This window comes from Dendrobates tinctorius, unplaced genomic scaffold, assembly GCF_039654945.1.
Source record: "Dendrobates tinctorius isolate UK_male_01 unplaced genomic scaffold, ASM3965494v1 ptg000008l, whole genome shotgun sequence".
In the NCBI taxonomy this organism is placed as follows: domain Eukaryota; kingdom Metazoa; phylum Chordata; class Amphibia; order Anura; family Dendrobatidae; genus Dendrobates; species Dendrobates tinctorius.
In genome coordinates this window covers 1,675,001-1,686,896 of record NW_027361676.1, presented here as the reverse complement: position 1 = coordinate 1,686,896, position 11,896 = coordinate 1,675,001, and the positions used below count along the sequence as shown (strand labels likewise).

The 11,896-nt window shown below is 40.7% G+C and overlaps 1 protein-coding gene across 1 annotated transcript in view; it reads right to left on the bottom strand.

Moving 5' to 3' along the window:
* Positions 1-9,286: 9,286 nt before the first annotated feature.
* The window catches only part of POU4F2 (POU class 4 homeobox 2), a 2,934-nt gene continuing 324 nt past the window's right edge, over positions 9,287-11,896 (bottom strand). Inside the window, exons 1-2 of the mRNA XM_073575707.1 lie at positions 11,415-11,896; positions 9,287-11,095 (exon numbers count right to left, since the gene is read on the bottom strand). The exon at positions 11,415-11,896 is cut by the window's right edge and continues 324 nt beyond it. Coding sequence (XP_073431808.1) covers positions 10,160-11,095; positions 11,415-11,639 — 1,161 coding nt within the window. The 5' untranslated portion in view covers positions 11,640-11,896 and the 3' untranslated portion in view covers positions 9,287-10,159. The remainder of the gene's footprint in view (positions 11,096-11,414) is intronic.

Below are 11,896 nucleotides of genomic sequence, written 5' to 3'. Positions count from 1 at the left end.
ACCTCCTTCCATCAGCAAGGGCATTGCAGATGAAACGTGGCTGGGTCTTTCAACATGACAATGATCCAAAGCACACCGCCAGGGCAACGAAGGAGTGGCTTCGTAAGAAGCATTTCAAGGTCCTGGAGTGGCCTAGCCAGTCTCCAGATCTCAACCCTATAGAAAACCTTTGGAGGGAGTTGAAAGTCCGTGTTGCCAAGTGAAAAGCCAAAAACATCACTGCTCTAGAGGAGATCTGCATGGAGGAATGGGCCAACATACCAAGAACAGTGTGTGGCAACCTTGTGAAGACTTACAGAAAACGTTTGACCTCTGTCATTGCCAACAAAGGATATATCACAAAGTATTGAGATGAAATTTTGTTTCTGACCAAATACTTATTTTCCACCATAATATGCAAATAAAATGAAAAAAAACAGACAATGTGATTTTCTGGATTTTTTTTTCTCAGTTTGTCTCCCATAGTTGAGGTCTACCTATGATGTAAATTACAGACGCCTCTCATCTTTTTAAGTGGTGGAACTTGCACTATTGCTGACTGACTAAATACTTTTTTGCCCCACTGTATCTCACATGAGAAGCCTGTTCTAAGCTATAGAGGAGGCATGGTCTTCTTTCCCTTGAGTGTTGCTACATGCTTATTATTGGTCAACTTCATACAGGGAAATGAAGTGCACGCCCACAATGAAAATTATCTGAAAACATCCTCTTGGACTTAAAAAAATGAATTTATTAATATTATTATTATATTATTGTGATTAAAGGTCTTCTTTAACAAGTATACAGCACAGGAGTTTTATTGCAAAAATGTTAGTAGTGAAGACAATATATGGAAAGTCAAAATCAGACTTGAATAGCCCAGAGCTGATTATGTGACGGACATGATGAGCCGCTCAGATTGTGCTCTGCCACATTTCTTGCTTTGACCTTGGCTAAATGTTGACTTTGCTGTTTTCTGCTTTTATGCATTTACAGTTGTGTGATTTTCCTCACGTAGAAGTCAACAGTCAGTCCTGTGATGTCAGCTTCTACACAGGGACTATTCGGCACTTGCACAAACTCAGATTTCGGTCAATATTTAGACCAGTGAATATTTTATTAGGCCAAATACAGGAATGGGGCAAAAACATTGCAAAAGTGCAAATTTTTCATTATAATTTGCTTTGTTTCTGTTCCACTCCTAGTTTGGCTTAGATTTATTAAAATAGTGCACAGAGTATAATGCACTTGGTACAGATTGCTATGCATGTTAGACACACGTCTCTTCCTTATTCCACTTTATTTGGCACATCTTATGATTGGTTTTAGCCACACGCTTTCTTCTAATCATCTTTCAAAATGGCGACAATTGTCATGAATAACACTTTAGGGTAGTTTTTTATATAATTCTGGCATCTTTTGCTTTGCAGGGCGGCGTGGTGGCTCTGTGGTTAGCATTGCAGCGCTGGGGTCCTGGGTTCAAATCCCACTAAGGAACATCTGGAAGGAGTTTGTATGTTCTCCCCGTGTTTGCGTGGGTTTCCTCCGTGTACTCTGGTTTCTTCCCACATTCCAAAGACATAATGATAAGGAATGTAGATTGTGAGCCTCATCGGGGACAGCGATGATAATGTCTGTAAAGCGCTGTGGAATTAATGGCGCTATATAAATGAGTAAAATAAAAATAAATTAATCTCCCTCATTGTGAGTGCTGCCACGTACTCATGCGCTAGGCACCTTTTTTGGAAGAACTTGGTCAGTAGTGTATACATACTTAACTGAACTAATTATATGTATTAACCCTGAGTGTGCAAGAGAGGGACATTTCTTGAGCTCCTTCCCCTGCTGTCAATTTTTGACATATTAGCATTTTTTTTTATTTCCCTACACTAAAGGAGAGCTTGGTGACATTTTTTTTACTCCAGCTCTAATTTTAAGAAACTGAAAGTGAAAATGTATTTTTAGACTTTATTTGATTTATTCCACAAAGGTTCAAAATGGTTCACATAGAGTGGAGTCTGCCAATAAAGCAGAACTATGTTTCAAAAGATTGTTTAAAAAATAAATTCATTAAATGTGTTAAATATGTAATGTAAATGCTGATCCGTTTACTCCTGTAATCGCTCTCCTGAGTAAAGTTTGTTCACTGTATCTGATATAAATCTGGGTTAATAACAGCAGGTGACAATTTAAGTTTCTCATCTGAGTAATAAGTCGAGAATATGAGATACACAGAAATAGGATGGCACACTAGAGGGACACATCCAGATGACTAACATAAGATCCACTTCTGGATCAGTAACAGAACAGGATTATATTAGTAACAGGGTGGAGTATCATTAGATCCCAATCTACATTAGGTAAAGATTGAAATAATATTAGATTCACTTCTGAATCAATACCGGGATGGAGTAATATTAGATCCTCATCTACATCAGTTTTTAATGTTTGCCAAGTTCCAGTCCTCACAGATGCCCTAATCGATCATGTTTTCAGGATTTCCTTAGTATTCTACAGGTGATGGGAATTATTATCAAAGTATCAGAAAATGCCACATGTTCTCTCACCTGTATAATACTGAGGAAATCGTGTGAGGACTGGAGTTTGGGAAGCACCGAATTAAAGGATGAAGTAATATTAGATCCTCTTCTGGATCAGTAACAGGATGTAGTAATATTAAATACTCATCTAGATGAGTTAAAAGGCAAAATTAACTTAACATCTGGATCAGTAACAGCATCAGAGTGGCAATATATTCACATCTGAATCAGTAACAGAACAGGATGATATTGGTTTACAGATGGATTACTAATAGGATTGTGTATCCACATCTGAATCAGGACCAGATAATGAATGATAGATTCACATCTGGATCAGTAACAGGTTGCAGTAGTATTAGAATTACATACATGTCAGAAGTAGTAAAGGACAGACTTACTGTATATTAGATTCACATCTGGATCAGTAACAGGTTGCAGTAGTATTAGAATTACATACATGTCAGAAGTAGTAAAGGACAGACTTACTGTATATTAGATTCACATCTGGATCAGTAACAGGTTGCAGTAGTATTAGAATTACATACATGTCAGAAGTAGTAAAGGACAGACTTACTGTATATTAGATTCACATCTGGATCTGTTTTGGGTCAGTAATGTAAGATCCACATCAGGACCAATTAAAGGATGGAGTGTTGTTAGATTGATATCTGGGCAAGTAACAGATTTCGAGCAATATAGTACACTTCTGGTTCAGTACGAATAGGAACGTATTAGATGCACATCTGGACCAGCAGCAGAACTGGGTAATATAAGATCCATATCTGGACCAGTATCAGGACAGGTAATAAAACATTCACATCTAGATCAGTAACAGGACAAGATAATTGTTATGGCATATCTAGATCCATAAGGCCTGGTTCCCATAAATCATTCCCATCAATATTAGTTTTTGATGCTTCAATTGATTACAACTGATGTCAAAACAGCACCAGTTGTCATCAGACTTTTTCACAAGTTTCTAAACTCAAAAATCTGGTGAGTTTCAACATGTAGTGTTTTCTGATCTGGCTTTTTGAAGAGTCTGGCACCATAACTGATGAGCTGGATAAATTTGAATGATCCAGAAGCAATGTATAGAATACAATCTCATATTAGCGTCCCTTTAACAATACAAAAAAGCCAGATCACTAGATAGGTGGAAACAGGGCCTTACCAGATGGGGTCTTGTTAGGTAATCATCTGGATCAATACCAAGATTTAGCAATATTTGATACACAAAGAGAATACAAGAATACCTGGATCAGTAACAGGGGAGAATAATATTATCTATACATCTGGATCAGTAACAAGACAGAGTGATATTAGACATGCATCCGGACTAAGAATGGGTCAGAACAATATTACTATTATTATTATTTTATATTAGTAACAGGATGGAGCAATATATTACTATTATAATATAAAAATATATAAATATTAAAATCTGAAGTGTGCCTCTAGATCAGTAAGAAGACAGGCTCAGACTGGTCACTTAATCACAGCAGGGATGTATTAGATCAATATCTAACCAAGTAACAGGACTGGGCAAAATTGAATAAACTGGACAGGCAACATTAAATTTGGGATTAGTAACAGATTAGAATAAAATAAGATAAATATCTGGATGAATAATTTGCCAGATAAATACTTTTCTGGATCAGTAATGCACAATATGTTAAACATCTAGATCAGTTACAGGCCTGGGCAATACTGGACTCCCACCTGAAGATGGTCACATTCTCTATCACAAATGGGAAATATTTCATACACATCTTAATAATTAGAGGACAGAAAATAATATGGGGTAAATATATGTATATGGAAATGAATTAAGATTCATAGGAACCAGAATAATTATATCTCTAGGAAAACAGACATGATTAATCTATATGATCATCAGTACCAGAACAGGGAGATATTAGATACACAAATGGGTCAGTAACATCCCATGCATGTCTGGACAGAACAATATTAGGGTTAATGTAATTCGGCACAGTCCTGGAGGTGATCAGTGTTCTCTGACACCAGGGTCACTCTTCTGTGCATATTAAATGGACAGAGTGCAATGAAAAAGACATAAATCAGGGGAAATACATAGTTACAATGGGTTTCATTATTTTTTATAATGCATCCTCTTTACTGTTATTGTTAACCCTCGAATATCCTGTAAAGCACACAATACTCCTTGAAGTGTTAAAGCTAGAAATGACTCCGCCATCCGACCATTCCTGTGTTCCTCCACTCACTCAGGAGTTTTCAGAATAATTGATGCGCAGCGTTCCCACAGTGGAGAGGACACGGGAGCAGAATGGAATTCACACAGACACACGAGATTAAACACAGTCGCCCAGTAATTGGCTGCGAAGAGTCTGCACAGGATCGCTGCCTCCCTCCAGACAAGATTCCCACAGCTGTGCAGGCACTCGGTAATGGGGCTGGTGCTAGTTACTGGACTGCGACAACTGGAACAGTGTCCTCCTGCTACTTTAGTTTGTGTGTTTGCATTTTTTTTTAGCCTTTTGAAAACATAATATTATATTGTCTACAAAAAAAGGAGAGTGTTGTTAGTAATAATAATAATTAAGAAAATAAGATTATGTCAATCATTGTCGGTAACACATAACAATTATAGCATTAATAATAAACAATGAGAATAATCTAAAAAAGTATAATTAACCATTCATATATGTATTTAATATATATATATATGCACATATATAATTTTATATACTGTTTATATACTGTTTATATACTGTTCAACTGTAAAGTGCTGCGGAATATGTTGGCGCTATATAAATAAAGATTATTATTATTTTATATGTTTGTGTGTGTGTGATTTGTGATTGCATCGTTTATACACACACATATATGCATATTATATATATAAAATTCCAACCTTTCTTTTTACTCTTCCTAACACTCCATTGTGCTTCCTTTCTATGATTCTATGACATTTGCAGTCCAGGATGGCACTTACCTACTTCTCCAGCAGACCAGGAGCCTGTGTCAGCGCTGCCACAATCCAAGCGTCATCGATCACTTGGTGGAAAGCAGCTCATTTTATAGCCATATGATCAATTAATATTACATTAGTCTTTGCACCCTATCAGAGCAATCTATTATGAAGGAATTGGTGAGCAGAGCCCTTCAGGTAGTGTTCTATGTTACACCCATCACCACCACCCAGCAGCAGCCTGGCCATTACCTGCACAGTCTCCAGTGTCGCTTTATTGCTCTGGTTTTCTAATTCGAGATTAAAAGCGAATCCTGTCTTTCTCTGGGTGTAAATGTACAGTTAAAAATATTCCATCGTGTGCTCCCTAGAGAAAGCTCCGCCAACCCCAAGCTTCATGAATGTTTTATCAGCATCCCAGGCTGGAGAGTGAGGGGGAAACAGGAGCAAGTCACTCTGCCTAATTGCAAATGAAAATAAGGGGTCTTAGATGTGGATATGAAACAGAATATTACTCACCAGTGGATTCCTATAGATTTGTAGTGAAGAAATATATATATATATATATACATGTATATATATATACACACACACACAATACACACACAGATATGTATGCTGGATTCAAATAAATAGATACTAAATCATTTGTTTGTATATACACTATTTTTCTTACTATGAAATGTGTGTCTGTGTTTATGTGGTTTTGTGTGTAATCCTAATTTTTCAGTTATGTACAATTATATTATTATTTGTAGAATCTGCGTTTCTTTTGCCCTTTATTATTAAATGTTTCTGGATCTGTGGCTAGATGAAACCCAATGTGCACATGCCCCTGTATTCCTCCTAAACTAAGCAGCATGGAAGAGTCATTTTGTCATTATCATAGTGTCACTTAATTGTGTCTCCGCTCTCTCAGCATTAAATAGGAGCCGGGTCCCACCAGGGAGCTGCCTTGTGCCTCTAGATTAAATAGGAGCCGGGTCCCACCAGGGAGCTGCCTTGTGCCTCTAGATTAAATAGGAGCCGGGTCCCACCAGGGAGCTGCCTTGTGCCTCTAGATTAAATAGGAGCCGGGTCCCACCAGGGAGCTGCCTTGTGCCTCTAGATTAAATAGGAGCCGGGTCCCACCAGGGAGCTGCCTTGTGCCTCTAGATTAAATAGGAGCCGGGTCCCACCAGGGAGCTGCCTTGTGCCTCTAGATTAAATAGGAGCCGGGTCCCACCAGGGAGCTGCCTTGTGCCTCTAGATTAAATAGGAGCCGGGTCCCACCAGGGAGCTGCCTTGTGCCTCTAGATTAAATAGGAGCCGGGTCCCACCAGGGAGCTGCCTTGTGCCTCTAGATTAAATAGGAGCCGGGTCCCACCAGGGAGCTGCCTTGTGCCTCTAGATTAAATAGGAGCCGGGTCCCACCAGGGAGCTGCCTTGTGCCTCTAGATTAAATAGGAGCCGGGTCCCACCAGGGAGCTGCCTTGTGCCTCCAGACTGGAGATCTCAAGCAGAGAAACTCACTCTGCAAAGTTAATTTCAATTCCCAATGAGGATTTCACACGGGGCCTCATTGTGACCTGCACTAATTAGCAGCGATAACTAATGATTAATTACTTATTCTCTGTAATTATCTGCATTTTTTAATTCACTGTGTAATTTATTAATTCGCTGGTAAAAGTGGTTGAGCAATAGTTAGTCTGCAGGGAGTGGGAGAAGGTGGCCTGTACCCGCTGCATTCCACTCACTCCTCCTCCAGACAAGGGGCCACAGATAACAGCCCTGTGTCCTGCGCCATCAATAGGAATATAATAGTTATATTTATGGAATTTATTTTAACTACATTGGAAGTTATATTATTATATCTTTTTATAGTAATGTTTCTACATTTAAAAATGTAGAAACATTACTATAAAAAGATATAATAATGACATGAGGAATTGGAAAAAAACGTAATCGTTTACTACATTATACTCTTTATATTTAATAAAACACAATGTAAATCAAATAACCTTTCCAACCCAGTTTTCCAGTCACTTCCCTTTAATTAACATAAAAGTCCTCCCCCTCATCTGTGGATTGTGATGACATAAACTGCACACGTGCAGAGCTCAACAGGATATTGTTGTCATAGGTGCAGATAAATGAGAGGTAGGAGATCGATGAATAGAAAGATAGAGAGATGGATAGAAAGATAGATAATAGGTAGAGAGAAAGATAATAGATAGATAGATATGAGATAGATAGATAGATAGATAGATAGATAGATAGATAGATAGATAGATAGATAGATATGAGAGATATGGGATAGATAGATAGATAGATAGATAGATAGATAGATAGATAGATAGATAGATAGATAGATAGATAGATAGATAGATATGAGAGATATGGGATAGATAGATAGATAGATAATCACTGTTACAATACAATATTTATTGATGATGATATTAATGATAATAGTACGTGTAAAAATAGATTGATAATTGATAGATAAATAATCATTGTTACCATAAATTCTTATTGATGATGATGATGATGATGATGAAAATAGTATATATATAGACACACACTATTTTCATCATCATCGTTATCACCATATAAATATATATACAGTATATACAAACGCATACTATTATCATCTATAACAAGTATATTGTAACAGTGATTATATAGATAACATATATATGTAACTTTTTATATATTATTTTTTACCCACGTATGTCTGTACATATTATATGTATTACACATGATCGCATTGTCTCCCCAGAATCCATGCAGTATGTGTGAGATTTGTACTGATAGAGCAGGCTGCTCTGGTGAGAGCCATGAACACATCTGTGGTGTTGGTGCTGGTCCAGACCTGATGGAACCTTGTGCCCACATAGGGACAATGCAGATATTACACAGCAGCCCATCACTTATATGAGCAATGTCCTGAGCCTGCCACCATTCTCCCATCTCCCAGAGTGTGCCGGGGATGGAGCTGACCCTGGTGCTGAACCCACCACTGCCATTCCTCGGCTCCCTTTGTATATCCCCCCATTATTTATGCCTCTGATGTGATATTATTAGGCGCTGTATCACACTGCACCTGAATAGCACATATTACATACACATATTACATACTCAGATCTCTGCTAATTAACCATTACTGGACCTGTGACTGGTCCACACATAACTGAGTATTGTTTTCACTAGTGCCATAAGCAAATGATCACTCGAGATTTCTCAAAAAGCAAATGAATATTTCTTATTTTTTTCACCACAGAAACAATGCTAGAAACTAAGTAGCCCTTGCGTTTTTCATGCGTCTATGGCCGCATAGCAGGCGGATCCTTCCCTCAGGCTGCAGGTAGTTGACGATCACCCCCAACTAGTGCAAGGTAGGGCACTGAGTGCTGCCATAGACAGCATGGCAATGATGGCCTCCAGGGAGCGGGTCCCTGACACAGAGCCATCCGTCCTCAGCAGGAATTCTTTGCATTAATTAGAAAGATCTTTATTTGTTAACTAATACCCTTTTCTAACGAATGCATTAATAATACACTGTTCACGAAGCACCCAGACCCAGAAGCAGAGCTGTCATATTTACATCGTTTTATTTCCATAGAGAATGCTGGAAGTTTCACACAAAGTCCAGACAAACTTTTCTTAAAATATGATTTCTTTACAAACAACTGTCAAAGGTTTTTTTTTTATCTTTTTTTTACGTTTGTTTTTAACAAAAGACCAATCAACATTTGGAATAACTTAATACATTACCGCAATAAATAAAGTCGTCTATAGCAAAATAATAAAAAAAAACAAAAAAAAAACAAAAAAAAAAAAACAAAAAGTCAATCCAGTCTCACGGGACAGAATCAATACAGCAAACAACCGGTCAGAATATATTTAGGTGTGTGTTGTGTGTGTCCAACAAACGCACTATTTACACTACTGCATGTGCACAGGGCCCCAATATTCGGGGAGGATTGGCTGAATGAAGGCTGTGTGCAGACCCAATATTTATTACCGGCAATTATAGCCCTGCGATTGTGTCTGGCGATGTGGGGATCCCCATTAAATATGTAGCAGCAGGCTGAGCAATGCAGGAGCTGCTGCCTATACAGGAATGATGGCAATCTACAGATGCTGATGGCTAATGAATTGGACTGTATTTGTACGATTCTATTAAAACCTGCGTTTTCTGTGCATTTAGTTATGTGGGGGGAAAAAAGATTGAAAAGCAGCAAAATCACCTTGTAACTTTGTAAACGACACATCCCCATATGCTGAGAACAATTGATTGTAAACGAAATAATGGGAATAAAACAGTGATCCATACAATGGGGTGATGTTATCTGTGGTCACAACAGGGGACAAATATACTCATCATCACAGTAAAAATAGAAGGACTGTATATGTATAAATATTTCTATCTGATATATCATTTCCTCGGGTGGGATTGTCCCCAGCATCAGTCTCTTTTCCCGGGATCCGCATTGTCTTACAAATAGTTTGGGGAAAATAATAAAAATGGGTCTTACTTGTGCAGTCCTGGTCCATAACACTTACTGCAGATGTGGTGTCAGCAAGACACTAGTGACCTACAGGAGACCAGGGGAAAGGATGGTCCTGCTGATGGAGGAGATGTACAAGATGTTTAGAAAGAATAAAAGCTCTCGTGTCCGGTAGAAAATCCCCGCTTAATTTAAGTCTAAATCCCCGCCGAGTATTTCATCCTTTTCTGTTTCTGCCTCTGGTTGCAGAACCAGACCCGGACCACGTTCTTTTTCAGGTCCAGTTTTTCCGCGATCGCTGCGATCTTTTCCGAGGAAGGTCGGGGCTGGATGGCGAAGTAGGCTTCCAGGGACCTCTTCTCGGGGGCGGCTATGGACGTGCGTTTTCTCTTCTTCTCGGCCCCATTGAAGAGTTCAGGCTTGGTAAGCTTCTCCCGGTGAGACTTCTCTGCCTCCTCCAGCCAGGCTTGCAGGATGGGCTTAAGGGCGATCATATTGTTGTGGGACAGAGTGAGGGACTCAAACCTGCAGATGGTGCTCTGACTAAGAGAGCCCACCCCGGGGATCTTCAGGTTGGCAAGGGCAGAGCCCACATCTGCCTGAGTAACCCCGAGTTTTATCCTCCTCTGCTTGAACCTCTCAGCAAATGCTTCCAAGTCCCTCGGATCGGCGTCGACATCGCTCATGCATCCCATGTGGGATGGTAGCCCGTGGGCATGTGCCATGCTAAGTGCAGCCTGATGCATGGGATTCATGCTTGACATGTGAGGGTGAGCTGGAGTGGACACCACCGAGCCATCTGGTCCTGTTATGCCCCCCAATGTTAGCCCTGGAGTAATGTGGTCCAGAAGGTCTGCTTCCAAGGGCTGGTGGTGGTGATGGTGGTGGTGGTGGTGATGGTGGGAACCGGCCACTCCAGAAGGATGGGAGATGGGCACCGAGGAGGACGAGGAGGCAGAGGTGCATGGGATAGTGTTCATAGTGTGGTAGGTCGCGTCCGGCTTGAAGGGGCTGTGGTGGGGAGGGTGGTGGTGGTGATGGTGTTGGCTCTTGCACTGAGACACTATATCCACAGCAGCCAGAGCTTCAGCACGGGCCAGCAAGCTCTCATCCAGACCCCCGAATATATTGCTCTGCAATGTCAAATAGAAAGCACACATTACTGTCTGCTGGGAATTCAGCGATTAAAACTTTTCCAGAATGTTAAAAAATCCTGGTACAGAGAGAAGAGAGGGGAGAACACACAACTCCAGATACAGGCAACATCCCAGGTCATAAAAATTAATATGAAAGGCAAGACCGGCTGCATACATAAGTGGAGGCAAAAGACAGAAGGAGCAGGAGAGGGGGAAGCACTGCATGTGTCGGGTGATTTGCTGTGCAGACATGAAAAAAACATCAAGCAGATAAAGGGGCTGTCAGGCTGTGCCCAGGAGCGGTGATCATACATACCGGTGGGGTTGGGAGACAGGCTCTCCTCATCGCCTCCGAGCCGCCGCCGCCTCCCCCGGAGCTGGTCCTCACACTGCTGATACTGGGGGAGCTGGTGGCCGACGAGGATGAGTGTGGGGAGGAGGAGTGCAGGGCAGAGTACTTGGCCTCGTCCTGGAGGTTGTTGCTGCTGCTGCTGTGGGCCATGCTGAAGTGCTGCTTGCTGTTCAGAGACATCATCATCATGGTGAGCTGTGGTGGAGGGGCGCAGGCACCCCCAGATCTAGAGATGGCAGCCTCCTCAGCCTGGGATGGTGGTGGTGGCTCCTCACAGCCCCGGCTTCCTCCTCCTGTCCGCTCACTCCCTACTTGTCTCTGAGAATGTCCCTGCGAGGAACCAGGCTCCTCTATCCTCCTCCTCCCCCCTGAGAGTAAACACCAGATCTTCTAATATTTCCCTTTCTCTGCTGCCACTATTACTCCTCCCATCCTGGGTCTCCCTC